This window comes from Molossus molossus, unplaced genomic scaffold (genome assembly GCF_014108415.1).
Source record: "Molossus molossus isolate mMolMol1 unplaced genomic scaffold, mMolMol1.p scaffold_m16_p_4, whole genome shotgun sequence".
Lineage (NCBI taxonomy): Eukaryota > Metazoa > Chordata > Mammalia > Chiroptera > Molossidae > Molossus > Molossus molossus.
This window is the reverse complement of record NW_023425377.1, coordinates 47,459,028-47,478,150: the sequence shown is the minus strand read 5'-3', so window position 1 is coordinate 47,478,150 and position 19,123 is coordinate 47,459,028. Positions and strand designations below refer to the sequence as shown.

The window sequence follows — 19,123 nt, the reverse complement described above, 5'->3', positions numbered from 1 at the left end:
ATTTTCCTTTGCAGTACTTGTTGTCACAATTGCAATGAATCATTTGTACCCATGAGGTCCTCTAGGACAGAGATTTTGTCTCATTCTGCATAGAGTAGGAGCTGAGGAAATTCCTTTTTCCACACTCTTTAGAGACCTCTGTGTTACTGTAATAACCCTCTGCTGGGAACTTGCTCAGACCCTGTCAAACTTCCTGATCTTCAAGGAGCATTTTCATTCAGTTGCATGTAACAGATATTCCAGCTCAAATAGGTGTAAGCACAATAGTGAATTTATTAGCTTCTGCAATTTTAAAGTCCAGGGATGGGTTCGGCTTCAGGAACAGCTGGATCACGACTCGGTCTCTCGCTCCTGAAATTAGCGCCATCTTCTTTAGAAACTTCCATGCCGTGAGAGCCAAGGGGAAGATGAATCAAATGTGTAGGCTGAAGTGCAAAAGAAGAAAGATGAGGCAGATGTCCAAGTAAATTGCTAGCTTGTGCACCCATGGAAGACACAGGAGCAGAAATAAGGAAAGCCAGAGGAATACTGGTATAAATGGTTGGATTGCATGCCTGTCTAGAATGTCTTCTTTTTTTTGTTTGTTAATCCTCTCCTGAGGATATTTTTTCCATTAATTTTTAGAGACAGTGGAAGGGAAGGAGGGAGAGAGAGAGCTAGGAACATTGATGTGAGAAAGACATATCAATAAGTTGCTTCCTGTACACACCCAGACAGATCGAACCTGCAACACAGGCACATGCCCTTGATGAGGAATTGAACCCACGACTCTTCAGTGTGTGGACCCCTGCTCTAACCACTGAGAAACACTGGACAGAGCTGGAACTTCTTTAAATTTTTTTAAAAATGTGTTTTATTGATTTTTTAGAGAGAGAGGAAGGGAGAGAGAGAGATAGAAACATCTATGAGAGAGATACACCAATCGGCTGCCTCCCAAATGATCCCCTATTGGTGATCGAGCCTGCAACCCTGGAATGTGCCCTGACCGGGAATTGAATTGGTGACCTCTTGGTCCATTGGTCACTGCTCAACCACTGAGCCACAGCAGCTGGGCTGGAACTTTTTTAATATATTTTTTTAATCCTCACCCGAGGATATTTTTCCAGTGCTTTCTCGATAGAGTGGAGGGGAGAGAGGGAGAGAGGGAGAGAAAGAGAGAGAGAGAAAAACATTGATGTGAGACACATTGATTGGTTGCCTCCTGAACAACCCCCACAGGGGCTGGGGACCAAACCTGCAACCCAGGTATGTGTCCTTGACTGGGAATCAAACCCCAGACCCTTCAGTCTGCAGGCCAACACTTTAACTACTGAGCAAAACTGGCCAGGGCTGGGCTGGAACTTCTTAATGGGATGGGACTCAGAAGATCCATCCCCCAAACCCCATTTATTTATTTCTTTTTTTATCCTCACCCAAGGATATTTTTCCATTGATTTTTTTTTTTTTTTAGATAGAATAGGAGGGAAGAAGGGTTAGAGAGAGAAACATTGGTCAGTTGCCTCCCACACAACCCCGACTGGGGCTTGGGATCAAACTTGAAGCTGGGGTATATATCCTTGACCGGGAATTGAATCCATGACTCTTTGGTTGGAGGTTGGATGCTCTAATAGTTGAGCCAAACCAGCCAGGGCCGAAACCTCCTTTTGAGAGACCCACCATGCTCATATGAAAACAATCCCTTTTGGTCTTTTGCCCTGGACCTGTGACAGTCTGGACTAGCTCTGTTCTCAGTTGTGGTTGAATGTAATATGTACAGTAAATCATCTCTTCTGCTGTCTTAGCTGAAGAAAAAAAAAAAAAGACATTCTTTTTTCTGCTTTCTTCCCTCTGACTCCATTCTCTGGTAGATGTTCCTCAAGAGGTGACAAAGAAGTCTACCCAACAGCTCTGGTTCAAGACCTCCCCATTTAACAATTCCTTCCCAATCATTCTAGAACAAGCCAGGAAGGTGGAGGTCATTCACACCCAGATCCCAGGAGCTAAGTGGGGGGGGGGGGGCTCCTCAAGGAAAACCCTATTATAGGAAGAAAGGTATATTATTATACTCGGTTATTCTGGGAGCCTTTATTGCATAATAAATCACCCTCAAATTTATTTATTTAAAACATATTTTAAAAAGTGCTATAATAAATCATAAATTCTTAACTGGACAGATCATGGTGGGTAGTCTTGCCCTAGGCCTGTGATTTCTTTAGTGAAGGGTTAAGCAAGCCCTGTCCATTGTTCTTTTTTAAAAAAATTTTATATATTTATTTATTATTATTTTTTAATCTTTATTGTTGAATGTATTACAGATGTTCCTCAATTTTCCCCCATTCACCCCCCTCCTCGTCACTCCCACCGCCCTCCCGCCTTTTCCCACACTATTGTCTGTGTCCATTGGTTATGCATATGAGTTCTTTGGTTTATTTCTTCCCATTCCCCAACCCCCTTCTCTTTGAGGTTTGTCAGTCTAGCAACCAATTTGTACTTCTTAATCCCTTCACCTTTTTCACCCATTCCCCAATCCCCCTCCCATTTGGCAACCAACAAAATGTTCTCTGTATCTACGAGAATGTTTCTGTTCTGCCTGTTCATTTTGTTTGTAGATTCCATTGTTGATAGATATGTATTCATTGCCATTTTGTTTGTTCATATATTTTATCTTTCTCTTCAAAAAGACCCTTCATCATTTCATAGAATAATGGTTAGGTGATGATGAACTCCTTTAACTTTTTCTTGTCTGGGAAACTCTTTATATGGCCATCAATTCTAAATGACAGCTTTGCAGGATAGAGTAATCTTGGTTGTAGGTTCTTGCTTTTCATCACTCTAAATATTTCTTACCACTCCCTTCTGGCCTGCAAAGTTTCTTTTGAGAAATCAGCTGACAGTCTAATTGGGAACTCCCTTGTGGGTAACTAACTGCTTTTCTCTTGCTGCTTTTAAGATTCTCTCTTTGTCTTGAACCTTTTGCATTTTGATGATGATGTGTCTTGGTGTGGGCCTCTTGGGGTTCATCTTGTTTGGGACTCTTTGTGCTTCCTGGACTTGTATGTCTGTTTCCTTCACCAAGTTAGGGAAGTTTTCTGCCATTACTGTTTCAAATAGGTTTTTGATTTGTTGTGCTCTCTCTTCTCCTTCTGGCACCCCAAAGATGAGAATGTTGGCACACTTGAAGTTGTCCCACAGGCTCCTTACACTATCCTCATTTTTTTGGATTCTTTTTTCTTTTTGCTGTTCTGATTGGGTGGTTTTTGCTTCCTTATATTCCAAATCGATGGTTTGCATCTTGGCTTTACCTATTCTGCTATTGAATCTGTGTAAATTATTCTTTATTTCAGTTAGTGCCTCCTTCATTTCTGACTGGTCCTTGTTTATGTTCTTGAGGCCCTCACTAAGTTTGCTGAGGTTCTCACTAAGCTCATTGAGCATCCTTTATAAGCAGTATTTTGAACTCAGCATCTGTTAGGTTGCTTATCTCCATTTCGCTTAGTTCTTTTCCTGGAGAATTTTTCTGTTCTTTCATTTGGGACCTGTTTCTTTGTCTCTTCATTTTGGCTGCTTCCCTTTGTTTGTTTCTATGTATTACTTAACGAGAGGTATGGGGCTCACTGAGACCAGATGCTGCTTGTTTGAAAGAATTTAGGAAAACCTGAAGCAGGATCCAAGCCAGGCCAATTCTATGGTTAAGCGACTGGCAACAGCTTGGGTGGGCCTGAAAGTTGGGTGGGGCGGGGCCTCAGGGAATCACCAGGGCGGGGTGCTGTATGAACCAGTTGCTGGAGTCCCAGATATGGAGGCTGTCTGCCACCCCAGGAAGGGCTCACCAAAGGAACAAAGGTCTCTGACAGCACATTTGTCCCCGAGGAAGCCCCCTCTCCAGCCCTCGCTCCAGTGTCAAACAGCTCAGTTCTTCCCTGTATGTCTCTGGTGCCCCTCGAGCTGCCTCTCCAAGCCTAGAGGGAGAGAGTCTGAGTAAGTCCGTGCGCGGGCCCTTTAGGGAGCTGCCTGGGGCTCCAGCTGCCTCAGCCTCCCTGAGCCTCCGTTCCCGCTGGTTTTTCCAGCCAGAAGTTATGGGGACTTCTCTTCCTGGCACTGAAACCCTGAGCAGGGCGCCTGGTGTGGGACGAGGACCCCTCAGTTTTTAGTGAGGACCTTCCCAGCCGAAGTGTTCTCCTGATTTTTATCCACCATACATGGGTGTGGGACCAGCCTGTCCGCCTCTGCCCCTCCTACCAGTCTGGATGTGGCTGCTGCTTTAATTCCGTAGTTGTAAGACTTCCATTCAGCTCAATTTCAGGCGATTTGGAATGATGATTGTTCTGTTGTTTAGTTGTAACTTTGATGTGGTTGTGGGAGGAAGCAATACTGAGTTTACCTACGCTGCCATCTTTTTTTTTTTTAATATTTTTTATCCTCACCCGAGGACATTTTTCCATTTTTTATTCAGGTAGAGTGGGAGGGAAAGATAGGAACAGAGAGAGAGAGAAACATCGACGTGAAAGGGACACATCGAGTGGCTGCCACCTGCATGACCAACTAGGGCCGGGGACAAACTGCAACCGAGGTACGCGCTCTTAGCGGGAACCGAACCCAGGTCTCAGGGACAGCAGGCCAATGCTCTAATCGCAGAGCCAAACCAGCCAGGGTCCTACGCCACCATCTTGACCAGAAGTCCTGTCCATTGCTCTTGTGTGTCTAGGTTAAGTTACCTTTGAAATGCCAGAACTAATACCCCTCAGAGGTGTAAACACCTTATAAACACTTTTAAAGAGCACATAATCTTTTTCCCCCTTTATTGATTTTGGAGAGAGAGGAAGGGAGGGGGAAAGACAGAAACATTCATGAGAGAGAACACTGATTGGCTGCCTCCTGCATGCCCCCTACTGGGGATTTGGCCCACAACCTGGGTATATGCCCTGACTGGGAATCAAACCAGCCACCTCTTGGTGCAATGGGTCGATGCTCAACCACTGTGCCACAATAGCCGGGCTGTATTCCCCATCTTGATGACTGGAGTGACAGTCACTTTGCAAATGGGCACAGACAGGGAAGCAAAGATTCATGAGAGGCCATTTAAAAAAATGTTGTTATTGATTTCAGAGAAAGGAAGGGAGATGGAGAGGGAGACAAAAACATCGATGAGGGAGAAACAATGATCGGCTGCCTCCTGTATACCTCCCAGTGGGATTGAGTCTGCCACCCAGGCATGTGCCCCAACCGGGAATCAAACCAGCGACCTCCTGGTGCATAGGACAATGCTCAACCAACTGAGCCCAGGCATGAGAGGACATTTTTGATACAATCAGCTACATGTTACAGCCCATCTCTTCTAGGTCCTGTCCCTAACTCTTCCCACCTCAGCAACATGGGTCCTTTGACCTTGATAACCACTAGAGGTTCAGCTCCTTCAAGAATTCTTTCTGTGCCCTGGCTGGTGTTGTTCAGTGGTTAGAATGTCATCCCCAAAACCGAAGTATCTCAGGTTTAATTCCCAGTCAAGGACAAGTGCCTGAGTTGCAGGTTTGATCCCCAGCCCTGGTCAGGGTGTGTGCAGGAGGCAACCAATCAATATCTTTCTCTCACATTGATGTTTTTCTCTTTCTTTCTCTTCCTTCCACCCTTTCCCTGTCCCTCCTTTCCACACTCTCTTGAAAAGAAATTTTATTTATTTTTTTGTGGTACATACCCCTAGCAGGAACCGAACCTGGGACTCTCTGGTCTGCAGACTGATGCTCAACTGCGGAGCCAAACAGGCCAGAGCTGAAAAAAATTTTAATGGAAAAATATCCTCCGGTGAGGATTAACCAAAAAAACAAAAAGTTTTTCAGCCCTGGCAGGTTTGGCTCAGCTGTTAAGAGTGTCGGCCTGCTGACCAATGAGTCTTGGGGTCAATTCTGGTCAAGGGCATGTACTTCGGTTGTGGTTTGTCCCTGGCCCTGATAGGGGTCATGTGGGAGGCATCCAGCTGATGTTCTCTCTCACATCAATGTTTCTCTCTCTCTGTCTCCCTCCTTCCCATCCTATCTGAAATTAAATAGAAAAATATCCATGGATGAAGGCTTAAAAAAAAAAGTCTTTCAGTGGCCCTGGCCCATGTGGCACAGTTGGTTGGGCACGGTCCAGCACACCTAAGGTTACCAGTTGATTCCCAGTCAGGGTACAATGCCCTTGTAGGGGGTATGCAGGAGGCAGCCGATTAATGTTTCTCTCTCTTCCCCCACTCCTAAAAATCAATAAAAATAAAAATAAAAATTCTAGCCCTGGCCGATTTGGCTCAGTGGTTAGAGTGCTGGCCCATAGACCCAAGTGAGTCTTGGGTTCGATTCCAGTCAAGGGGATGTACCTTGGTTGCGGTTTGTCCCTGGCCCTGATTGGGGTTGTGCGGGAGGCAACCAGTCAATGTGTCTCTCCCACATTGATGTTTCCCTCTCTCTCTTCCTTGCTCTCCCTCCCACTCTAAACAAAAGTAGGAAAATATCCTCGGGTGAGGATTAAATAATAATAAATAAATAAATAAATAAATAAATAAATAAATAAATAAATAAAATAAAAAAATTTAAAAAGTCTTTCTGTGAAATCTCAGCAGTGGTCCCTCCCAGCCCATACCCACTTTTATTCATTTATCCATTAATCTACTCAACCACCATTCAGTCATTAAAACAACCACAGTCCTATACTGGGTACTGGGGACCCAATATGATGAATAAGACCCAGTTCCTGCACTCAAAGTTTAGTCTAAAAGAGAAGACAGGGAATGAAACAGATAATAATACAGTATGTGAAGAGCAATGCTAGAGTGGGTACACAGCATCAGGGAGCATGGAAGGGCAGCCAACTCAGTCTTGGGGTCAGTGATCTCAGGATGAATTGATGTCTCCAGGTTGATAAGGGGAGCGCAAGTATTAAGCAGAAGTATTGGTTGTAAGTGATAGAAACCCAAGTTAAACTGACTTAAAGAAAAAGGGAATTTATTGACTCATAACTAAAAAGTCCTGAGCATTACCTTCAGGCATGGTTGGATCCAGGTATTCATCAGAAATCAGTCTCATCTCTCAGCTGTTTTCCTCTGTGTTTGCTTAATTCTCAGATTGTCCTTACGTGTTGGCAAAGATAGCTACTACAGCTCCAGACTTATGATTGCCTAGTCCTGGGTCACAGGTTCCCTTGGAACCAGGGAGCAGGATCAGTCTCTCAAAACCACAGGGTCTAAGAATGGAGCAGAGATGTTACCCAAAGGAAGAGTTAAATAAAGGCTGATGAGCAGATCAGATACAGTATCAGCTGTGCTCCTAGACAGGTGACTAAATTAAAGCTCTCAAATAGAGGTGTCCTCTGGAGGGAAATGTTTTGAGGGAAGGGCCAGGTGGCCTTTGGGGCTCAGGAAAAGTCATCCTAGTCTTTTCTGCATTAACCAAACAGTGAGGTCCTGTGGCTGGTCTACTTTGCCCAGCAAAAAAGGAGCATTTTCCACCTAGTGGCCATTGGGGTCATTGCATTGTGGCTCAGACCCATTTACAGTATTGGAAGTTGGTTTGGTATTGTGAAGTTCCTGGACAGGTGAAGCAGCATTTGTTGTCGGGGAACCTGGGAGTGCCAGAATAGAGACATGTTGCCCTCTATATAATGTGGACTTGGCACAGGGTAGAATAAGTGAGGTCATTAGGTGGACAGATGGTCAGAGGGAACAGCTGTATTTGACGCTAGTGACTGCCCAGCGGAAGGTCTGGTTAGGAGTGAGAGCAGCTCACCTGGCAAGCCCTGCTGTGAAAGAAAGGCTTAATTCTATACCTGCCCATCATCACTACCTCTTGACTCCAACTTCTACTTCACAGCAAATATCAAGGCCTCAGATCACATGAAGCTGGTGGCAGGGCTCAGACCAATGCCCTGGGACCCCAAATCCCAGACCAGTGTCCCATACATACTCCATGGCTGCTCTATGAATACATGCACAGCTCTGTATCTGCTCTGAGGGGATATTACATCCCAACACTTGCTTTGCATCCAGCTCTGGACTCAGAGCTGTACACATGTATGGTTTCAATGTCTTCTCCCCAGGTGTCATTGGCTGCAGAGCCTGGGGAATCTGAAATAAGCTCAGGTGCCCTAGCAGTTGAAGGTATTTTTTTTTTTTTTTTACAAGCAAACGTTTATTTAAAAAGTCACAGAGGGCCCTGGCCGGTTTGGAGCATTGGCCTGCAGACCAGAGAGTCCTGGGTTCAGTTCTCGCTAGGGGCACGTACCAAAAAAAAAGTCACAGAGGTAGAATAAGTGAGCCATGGAAAAAGTGAGTCAGCTGGGCTGCGTGGACTCAGGAAACAAGTTACAGAGGTAACAGAAGGGCCCTTGGAGCTTAGGAAAAAGAAAGCAAAGGTACATGCTTTGAAGGAAGAAAGGGAGAGGAAAGGTACAGGCATGAGAGAGAGAGAGAGACCGGAAGGTGGCTTTAAAAAAAAAATTTTTTTTAATCTGCACCCAAGGATGTTTTTATTGATTTTTAGAGAGAGAGAAACATCGAATGATTGCCTCCCTACGAGCCCCAACTGGGGATCAAACCTGCAACTTAGGTATGTGCCCTGACTGGGAGTTGAACCTGCAACCTTTTGGTGTACGGGATGATGCTCCAACCAAATGAGCCATCCAGCCAGGGTCAGAAGGTGGCTTCTTGCTGGAGGCTAGGGAAGAGCCACCTCTGGCCAACATGTTGCCTGCCCTGCATCTTCTGTCCCTTCAGACTGAATTAAGTTTCCAGCATTTCATAAATTATTGAGTCTTTAAAAATTTTTTTTGTATTTATTGTGGTGGCAGTGGTTAATAAAATGATATAGGTTTCAGGGGTACAGTTCTATAATACATCATCTGTATACTGTATGGTGTTCACCATCCCAAGTCGTCATCTTACATCACCACTGGTCTCCCCTTATCCTCTCCCCCCACCCCCCTTTCCCTCTGGTAATCACCATACTGTTCTCTGCTTCCCCCCACCCCTTGATCTCTTTACAATCATTCAATCATTAAGTCTTTTTTTTTTTTGGTACATGCCCCTAGCGGGAACCGAACCCAGGACTCTCTGGTCCGCAGGCTGATGCTCCAACTGCTGAGCCAAACCAGCCAGGGCCAATCATTAAGTGTTAATATAGGGGGCTGTGCCAAATGCCATCTACTTGTGGACTCACCTTCCTTCCCAGGGAGAACCAGAGCTTACTTCAGGCCAAAAATAGAAACAGCAGCAGTCACAGCTTAGATAGGATCTATCATGTGCCAAGTACTATAATTGTTTCATATGTAGCTATTCTTTTTATTCCTACAATAACCTACAAGGTAGGTACTGTTTCACACTGAGGTACATGTAAACTAACCAATTCATATAGACTCATAGTGGCAGAATTGGGATCTGAACCCTGGCTGCCTGACTGCAGAGCCTGAGTTCTTTGCTACTACACTAGACTGCTTCTCCATGGCTGATGGCACTCCCTCTGTGAGACCTTTCTTGGCACCAGAGCCATGGACAAGAGCTCTCTCTGATGTATTGTGAGTCCTGGGTACTGACCTCAGAGACCATTCTTGGCTAAAGAAATTTGAACCTGATCTTGGGGGTGAACAGAGTAAGAGGGGCCCTGATATGATGTCAGGACCCTTGGGTTCAAATTCCTAGGTGTCACCAGATTGGCCAAAATGAGAAAGACTGACACGAGCAAGTGCTGACAAGGATATAGTGCAAATGGAACTCTCCCACATCGTAGGTAGCTATGTAGGTTGTAGAACCACTCTGGAAAACCATTTGGCAGAACCTAGATAGGCTAAAAGTACATACCGTTATGATGCAGCAGCACACCAAACAACACAGACGGTATTGTTCACAACAGCTTTATTTATGCTAGTTCAAAACTAGGAGCAACCCAATTGTCCATCAACAGCAGAATAGCTCAATTGTCGTATTTTCATATAACGGGTTACTATATAGCATGAAAAAAATGAACTTCCGATATACATAATAACATGGATGAACTCGTAGACATAACATTGAGCAAAAAAGGATGTATGATTCCATTTTTATAAATTTCAAGAGCAAGCAAAACTAAGTTATAGTGATAGAAGTCAAAATAGTGTTTACTTCAGGAGGATACTGACCAGAAAGGGAAACAAGGGAATCTTTTGGGGAGCTGGCAATGTTCTGTATCTTGCTGGAGGGTGACTGCCCAGATGAATACACATGTGAGGATGACTCATCAATTGTACTCTAAAAATTGGCACACATTCTAAATGTATCCTGTATCTCAAAAAGTCAGGGAAAGAAGAAATGGTTAAATAAAGACACTTTGTGGGTATGGCTGACAAATTATTTTTGCCCACCCACACCCAATCTTTTCCTTCGTCTGAAGGAAGCCCCACACTTTTTTCTCTTAGGGACACATCTCTCTCTTTTAGTCAACCTGTTTTAGGTGGAACTCACTCCTTTGCAGGCCCTAAATCAAAGCACCATTTCCACTACCTGCAGTGAATGGTTTAGGGATGGGAACAGGACCAAGTTGGCTAATGAATCAGTCCCAGAATTTTTTGTTGGAACTAGTATAAAAGGATGTTCTTTCCACTGCAGTTGCCAGTCTATCGGGATATAAGCTTGGAGCTGCCAGTGGCCATCTTGCCACCTTCTCTAGAGTCTGCCCAAGAGGCCACACAGAAAAGCATGGTGAGATTAAATTCTTACTGATGACACTTTTGGAACCTGGATCTAGCCATCCCTGCACCAAGTATTTTCATTAGGTGAATCAGTAAGTTTCCTTTATAGCTAAACATTTGAAGTTTCTTAGAGTTATAATTAGAGTATAATACACTGAGAAACGTGGGTAAAATAATGAGAGGTCTGAAGGGACTTGGAATATAAAATAACCAATGAACTTTGTGTAACCACTTTTGTGGGTACTGCTGCTACCTCTGCCTGAGTGCCTGCTCATTCTGAGACCATGGTCTGGCCAGACGAGTGAAGCAGGCTAAGGGATCATGTGGGAAGGAGTCTGGTCCTTGTTTGAAAAGGGTTCTGGAATAGGAATCTAGACAACTGGATTCCACTCCCCATTTTGTCACCTTCTTAGTGGCAAGACCTTGGGCAAATCAAATCCCCACACCTCTTTGAGCCTTGTTCTTTTTCTTGGCTTTCTTTTTCCAATTTTTTTTTTAAATTCTCACCCGAAGACATTTTTCCATTTTTTCTTCAGGTAGAGTGGGAGGGAGAGAGAGGAAGAGAAAGAGAGAAAAACATTGATGTGAAAGGGACACATCGAGTGGCTGCCACCCACACGACCAACCAGGGCCAGGGACAAACTGCAACCGAGGTACGCGCCCTCAACGGGAATCGAACCCGGGTCTCTCTGGACCCCAGGCCGACGCTCTAACCGCTGAGCCAAATCGGCCAGAGTGTCTTTTTAAAATATTTTTAATTCTCCCCCAGGATGCTTTTTTTGATTTTTACAGAGAGTGGAAGGGAGGGAAGAAGAGAGAGAAACAATGATATGAAAAAGACACATCGATTGGTTGCCTCCAGCATGTGCCTCCAACTGGGGCTGGGGATCGAACTTGTAACCCAGGTATATACCCTTGACCAGGAATCAAACCCACAACCCTTTGGTGCATGGGTTGACGCTGTAACCACTGAGCCACACCAACCAGGGCAAGCCTTGTTCCTTTTCTATAAGATGGAATAGCATCAACTAGTTCAAAAGGTTGTTATGCTGATTAAATGCTAGTTTCCCAACTTCTCCAGCTTTTAATACCCTTTGCTGAGTTAGTGCCTGCAACCTGGGCATTCCCACAGCACCCTGCATGACCCTCTGACCACTGCCATAATGGTCTTTAAGAGTGGGTGGCTCCCAATGGACATAAACAACAATGCTGGGGATGGGGCGGAGGGTGAAGTGGGGACGGTTGGGAGACGGGTGTCAATGGGGGATAAAGGAGAAACATCTGTAACAAAAATAAATAAACTATATCTGAAAAAAAAAAAAAGAGTGGGTGGCTCCCCAAGGAAAAAAGTATTCATTCTTGTGTCCTCATGCCAATAAGGCTGGGCACACAGATGGCAGGAACTCCTGAATTCAGACAAAGCAGTTCTGCAGGCTAAGAATATGGCATGACATGGCAGCCCACCCATCCCTCTGTCCTTCACTTCCTTGCCTGGTAGATGGGCCCAATTCTGACATCCTGGGTGGAATAGAATGACTCTAGGGAAACTCTGAGGCAGTCTGGGCTTTGGACGCTGGACAAAGGACTCCTGAAACCATCATACGCCTTTCTCAGTTCATTTCTGGGTCATGGAAAAGGTTCTTCCAAGAATTACCTATGATAAGTCCCATGGAACAAACCTATTGCTGTTTAAGAGCTGAGAGGGACAAGGCCATCTCCTTATGCATCCTCCTTCATTCATTCAACATTCATGACATGCCACTCTTACATTAGGGAAGTGGAGATGAAGAAGGCTAGGTCTCTGCTCTGAAAGGGTTAGCCTGGAAAGAGCCATGTTGGACACAGTCTCCATTTTAATTTCCTTGTCTGTGTCCTTTCCTGTTCCCTTGCATTCCTTCTGTAGGTAGCAGCCAAAATAATCCTCTCAAGCAAAGCAGGTTACTAGTTTAAACCTTCTAAAGACCTCCAACAGGCCTGCCATCCCAGGGGAAGGTAGATGAGTGGATGAGGTTTCACTGAGTTTAGGGCACCTGGGAAGACTTCCATAGGGTTGCCAAACAATTTGGATGCCTCTCTGTCCCAACTCCTAAGATCAGTATTTAGGGCCCTAGGAGTCCGAGTGGGATGAGGGAGAGGGATCAAGATAGACATATCAGATCCAATGGCAATATGGCCCCAAATCCTAGATCTGTTAAGTTGCAGTCTGGCTCATGAGAGAAATTATTTAGATGCTTCAGTGACCAAGAGACAGAGCATAGCACATACACCCACACACCCACAAATGATACTAAAAGCATTTCGCAGACAGAGGATAGGGAGTGTGAGGAGGAGGTGATGACAGTAGAATAGGGGCTTCTTTGACACAATGAAGTGGGGAAGGGCTCTGATGGTGTCACTCCCTAGAATCCCTGCTTGAAAGATACAAGAAAAAATATACTCCTGGTTAAGTCCCAGGCCATAAAACATGGCAGAGTTGGAGAAATCTAGGTTTGGGGCCTGAAGAACATGTAATTCCTCACTGTGGAAATTTGCAGTAACTCTCCTTTCTGCACCTGGGCACCCCATCCCATTCCCTGGTACCTTGGAATTTCCTGGTGGGTGATGGGGGAGGGCTAGCACCACAGCAACCTGAGCAGGTAGTCTGCTGCACGTGGGGAAGGAGAAGGCTAGTAGGGGCCGAAAGGCAGCAATGAATCTCTGAGCTGGCTGGCACAAGGCAGTTTGCCTTTAAGGGCACAGAACCATCAAGAAAACTTGCATGTGGGCACTTTGCCATATGATCCTGGGTCAGAGGACCTCTGACAGAGGAAGGGAAAGGCCCCAACTGGAGCTTTCCATGATCCCATTGGGTACTGAGGCCTTTTCCAGCTCTAGCTTGTTCCCAGCTGCTGCAGGTCCTTAGCACCATTCAGGAACTGTGGAGAAGGGGCAGGAGGGACAGCAAAACTCTGCTAGGATTGTGATATTACTCCAGGAGGAGACTTCACAGTGGGTGGCTGGTTCCAGGCTTGGGAAAGCCTGCACTTTTTTGGGGTAGGGGAAGTGTTACATTAGCTCTAAGCTTCCATGTGGCAACTACTTCCTTAAAAAAAATTTTTTTTTAATCCACACCCAAGGATATTTTTCCATTGATTTTTAGACGGTGTAGAAGGGAGGGAAGGGAAAAGATGGAAAGGGAGAGGAGGGAGGGGGGAAGAGGGAAAGAGAGAGAGAGAGAGAGAGAGAGAGAGAGAGAGAGAGAGAAACATCAATGTGAGAGAGACACATTGACTGGTTGCCTCCCACAGGACCCCGACTGGGGCCAGGGATCAAACCTGCAACCCAGGTACATGCCCTTAACTGGGAATCGAACCTGAGACCCTTCAGTCTGAGGGCCAACGCTCTAACCACTGAGCCAGACTGGTCGGGGCGTAGCAGCTACTTTCATCTGCCCTTTCCTGCCTAGGCCAAAGTCTGGTGTGAAAGTGCCAGGTTTATTGGAGATGCCTAGAGCTCAGGGAGAGCTCAGTTGTTTAGCTGCAAAAACTGGTCCAAACTGACCTGCAGAGGAAATACTGGGCTGGAGCCTCATGACATATGGCCCAGAAGGGCTAGGGAAGGGGAAAGGCCATCTTCTATACTACCACCCTGTGAGAACCTAAGTCCTCCAAAAATCCCTGCTTCCGTTGTCCTGTCTTACAGGGCCCACTCCAAAGGGGAGAAGCAGGGGTAGATTTGCCTGGACCAACCAGAGGCTGTATGTGGCTCTCTCCTGCCTCAGGCCTATGTAAGAAAGGAGGAAGAGGGAGCCAAGGACTGACCATGGTCATGGTCATGGGGAGGCTGGCCCATGGCTGGTTCAACCTGGGGTACTGGACAGAAACATCTCTAATCTTCCAAGGTAGTTGAGTCTTTCTGAATGGGTTGTCTTTGCATTGGAATCTGGCCCAGGGGTGATGCCAATGTTTTTGGTGACCTGTAATTTGAGAAGGAACAAAGGCACAGGGTCAGTTTGTGGTGGTTGTAATGGTGTTCCAGGTAGCTTACTCTAATGGTAGAAAGCTCTTCCAGAGTCTTGGAGTGGCAAGGAGAGCTTTTACTGAGGGCCACTACATGCTAGGCACGATGCTGGGTCCTCTGCTTCCAGCATACTATTTCCTCCTCATGGCCTTTCTACAAGAAGGGTGGGGAATAGTACCCCCATTTTACATATGAGGAAACTAAAGTTCAGAAAGTAGAATTGACCCGCCCACAGTAAGTGACAGAGCAAAATGAATAGACTTTGGCGTCAAAGAGGTTTGAAACCTGGGTTCAACTCCAAGATGTAATCCTAGGCAAGTCACCTAACCTACCTGACATTAGGTTTCCTTGGGTTGTAAAAGGGGGGAGGGGTCCTAATTCAGAGCCGCTGTTGTAAATTAGATGAGATTTAAGTAGGTGTTCAACAAATTGTAGTTATGGTCTTATAGAAGAGGAACTGGAGGCTCAGAGCAGTTTATTGACCTGCCCAAGGTGACACAGCTGGAAAGTATAGGACTAAAATAGTAAACAACATTAGCATTTTCAAGCATGGGTTGTTCCAGGACAGGGTTGTGGCTGGCTTCAGATTGTCTGTGAAACTGTCACCAGTCAAGGTGTCACAAGTTGCAGGTATGCTGAAAAAGGAGTAAGCCCTAAGCTGGTTGGAGCTTGTTTCAAGTCCATATCTAAGAGAAATCTCAAGAGTCCTCCCAGTTAAAGACATTTCTACAAATAAAGAGAAAGACCTGCAGTGTGGGAGAGGAGACTTCAGGCAGGGTAGAGAGGACCAAGGACATTTTTTACTCCAGCACTCTGTTTCTACCACCTTTAATTCATTTGGCTCTGTGAGTAATGCAAAACCAAATATCAAAGTCAAAGCTATTTCAGCAGACTTGCCTGCCTGAAACTCAGTTTCCTCATCTGTAAAATGGGAACAATTACTACCTCAGAAGGTTATGTTGTGGTATACTGTCCACGCTACACAGTTCCTTTCTGAGATGAAGGGATATAACCCTCCCCAGCTGAGCCCTAGCTTCTTCATCTCACCGGTGCTACAATCTCCCTGTCAGCATGATGCCCTAGAGGAGCATGCTGTGAGCCAGATAAGCCTCAGTTTGAATTATAGGGTGGGGTGAGGTTGGGTGGATGGCCTTGATGAGAATCCCAAAGGCCTCGGGTTCACCTTTAATGGTGGTTGCCTTTATCTGCACAATGAAAATAATGATCCCTTCTTCCCAGGGATGCTTGAGAATTACCTGAGAGAGAATTTGCTTGGCATATGGCCTGCAACAGAATAGGTACTCAAAGAATGCTAGTTATTTTCAAGATTATCATGGAGAACTCTGTTCAACTCTTCCCTTCAAAGAACTTATTGCAATTTGTAATTATTGATTATTTACTTGTTTTGTCTCCTCCTATCAGAATGTAAGGTCTTTTTTTTTTTTTCGTACGTGCCCCTAGCGGGAACCTAACCCAGGACTCTCTGGTCCACAGGCTGATGCTCCAACCGCTGAGCCAAACTGGCCAGAGCAGAATATAAGGTCTTGAGAGCAAGGACTCAGAAGGTGCTCAATAAATATTTGATTAATGAATGAAAGAACCTGGTCATATTTTATAATGACCTGTAGAGGAAGTTCTTGCAACGTAATTGATGGTAGAGAACAGGGTCTTCAGGTCAGTGAAAAAAGGCTTCCCTGGTTAGATTGTTACAGACCAGGAAATCCAAGTAATCTTAAGAGACCACCAAGGAAATTGTCTATGCTTCTCTACCAAAACTTTCAGCCCAGGAGGTCCAAAGGCTGGGGAGAAGCTGATGGGAGAAAAACTTACAGAGGAGACACTTCTTTCTGTTAACTGATTGATCTTCTGTTGACTGAGAAAAAGCTGCCAGGATTCCCTTTTAGCCAAGGAGTATCTGGATTTGTTCTGTTTCAGAAGCCCAGAGCTCCTGCTACAGACCCTTGAACTTCAAAGAATAATTACTCACTGGTTCTTGTGTTTGAAGCCGCTGACATGAGCTTGGTACTGTTCTATGGAGTTCAGCACTATCTTACATGTCTTGCATGGGTAGCCCTTCCCGGCTGAAACACACATAAAAGCCAAGATGCTTAGTTATCCAAAAGAAGAGACCTGGGGATTGCTGCTTTTGACAGTGCATGCAAAGGTACTTCTGAGGACAGAGGGGGTAGTGTGAGTTTGGGTGGTTGGCCTTGATGAGAATCCCAAAGGCCTCATTGCTCAGGGGACACATGCTATGTGACTATGTGCACCTTGAAGATGGGAACATCTTTCCCCTCTATGTCCCCAGTCCCAGTGTCAAACCAGGTCCAGAGTAGGTATCTATTGAGTAAATATGACTGATTGCTTGGCCAGTGTGGCTCAGTGGATTGAGTGTCATCCCATGGACTGAGAGGTCTCGGTTCGATTCCTGGTCAGAGCACATGCCTGGGTTGCGGGCTTGATCCCCAGTGGAGACGCGCAGGAGGCAGCTCACTGATGTTTCTATCTCTCTCTCTCTTCCTCTCTAAAAAAAAGAAAATGGCCCTGGCCGGTTTGGCTCAGCGGTTAGAGCGTCGACCTGTGGTCCTGAGAGACCCGGGTTCGGTTCCCGCTAAGGGCGTGTACCTCGGTTGCAGTTTGTCCCCGGCCCTGGTCGGTCGTGCGAGTGGCAGCCACTCGATGTGTTCCTTTCACATCGATGTTTCTCTCTCTCTCTCTCTGTTCCTTTCTCTCCCTCCCACTCTACCTGAACAAAAAAATAGGAAAATGTCCTCAGGTGAGGATAAAAAAATATATATATAAAAAAAGAAAATGCGTTTTGAAAATCAATTTGTTTTTCTACCTTCGGGCTCTCATACATCTTGTCTACTACCAGGCCACTCAAATGACAAAGGGGCATTTCTCCATATGATCTAGGAAAGACATATAGTCCAGAGCCAAGATATGAGAACATGGGGCTGGGACTCCCTTCCTCTTTCTGATCCTCAGCTTTTCTCAACTATAAAAAAATTATATTACAACTCATAACTATAATACTTATAATAAAATGTAGCTATTATTTACTAAGTGCCTGATATAGGCCATGTACTTCAACATGACTTCAAGAGCTCTTCTAGCTCTGATACTTTTTGAATCATCTGCCACTCTAATGTCTCACAGCTCTGCAGTCAGATCACCTAGGCTCAAATCCCAGCTCTATTATTATTATTATTATTTTTTTTTTTTTTATCCTCACCTGAGGATATTTTTCCATTTTTTGTACAGATAGAGTGGGAGGGAGAGAGAGGAAGGGAGAGAGAGAGAGAAACATCGATGTGAAGGGACACATCGAGTGGCTGCCACCCGCACGACCAACCAGGGCCGGGGACAAACTGCAACCGAAGTACGTGCCCTTAGCGGGAACCGAACCCGGGTCTCTCCGGACCGCAGGTCGACGCTCTAACCGCTGAGCCAAACTGGCCAGGGCATTATTATTATTTTTTATTAGAAAAAATTTTTTCTGTATTGATTTGAGAGGGAGAGGGAGAGGGAAAGGAAGAGGGAGGGGGGGGGAGAGAGAGAGAGAGAGTGCACATTGATTGGCTGCCTCCTGCATGCCCCCCACTGGGGATCAGGCCTATAACCCAGGCAAGTATCCTGACCGGGAATCGAACCGGCGACCTCTTGGTGCATGGGTTGATGCTCAACCACTGAGCCACACCAGCCAGGCTCAACTCTATTATTTCTTACCTGTAGGACCATAGGCCAGTTACTTAACCTCTCTGAGATTTGGTTTTCTCATTTGTAAGAGTGGGGCTTCTCTGAAACTCAGGTTCCTTATCTATAAAATGAGGTTAATATTGGGATCAATCTCAAAAGGTTATTGTAATGATTCAAATGAAAGCATTTGGCACACAGTAAGTGTTCAACAAATTAAGTATTTTTTGTTTGATTGTTTGTTTTTTATCCTCACCCGAGGACATTTTTTGATATTTTGTTCAGATAGTGTGGGAGGGAGAGAGAGAGAGAGAGAAAGAGAAACATCGACATGAAAAAGACACATCAAGTGGTTGCCACCCACATGACCCAACCAGGGCCGGGGACAAACTGCAACCGAGATATGCGCCCTTAGTGGGAACCGAACCCAGGTCTCTCCAGACCACAGGCCGTCGCTCTAACCGCTGAGCCAAACCGGCCAGAGCAATGTAAGTATTTTTTATCACTATTATTATTTCACTCTTATGGGTTCCAAAAGGTAGAGAGTATCTTTTAACCAGCCTTTTGTGGCAGCTTGCAGCTTCTGAGGACACCAACAATCTCCTCTACTCCAATAAGCTAGCCGATGTTCCCGGCTCTGTTATCCTTGCATCTTCACTTAATGGGAAACTTCCTGCAATCAAAATTCAGGCCCTTTTTAGACAATTAAGGCCAGAATTCATGGTTCAACAGTAACATGGAAAAGATGCATAATGGACTAGTA

General features: G+C 45.4%; 1 protein-coding gene across 17 annotated transcripts in view; it reads right to left on the bottom strand.

Moving 5' to 3' along the window:
• Window positions 1-334: 334 nt before the first annotated feature.
• The window catches only part of ZNF346 (zinc finger protein 346), a 65,224-nt gene continuing 46,435 nt past the window's right edge, over window positions 335-19,123 (bottom strand). For 6 of the 17 annotated variants that reach the window (XM_036282318.1, XM_036282321.1, XM_036282323.1 and 3 more), the window contains 2 exons: window positions 16,652-16,745; window positions 10,081-10,261 (listed from right to left, as the gene is read on the bottom strand). In XM_036282318.1, coding sequence (XP_036138211.1) covers window positions 10,096-10,261; window positions 16,652-16,745 — 260 coding nt within the window. In that variant the 3' untranslated portion in view covers window positions 10,081-10,095. Of the gene's footprint in view, window positions 426-7,153; window positions 7,192-10,080; window positions 10,262-14,465; window positions 14,621-16,651; window positions 16,746-18,401; window positions 18,485-18,950; window positions 19,034-19,123 lie in introns of those variants that run through there. The other 11 variants (XM_036282322.1, XM_036282324.1, XM_036282320.1 and 8 more) reach the window with 10 other exon arrangements.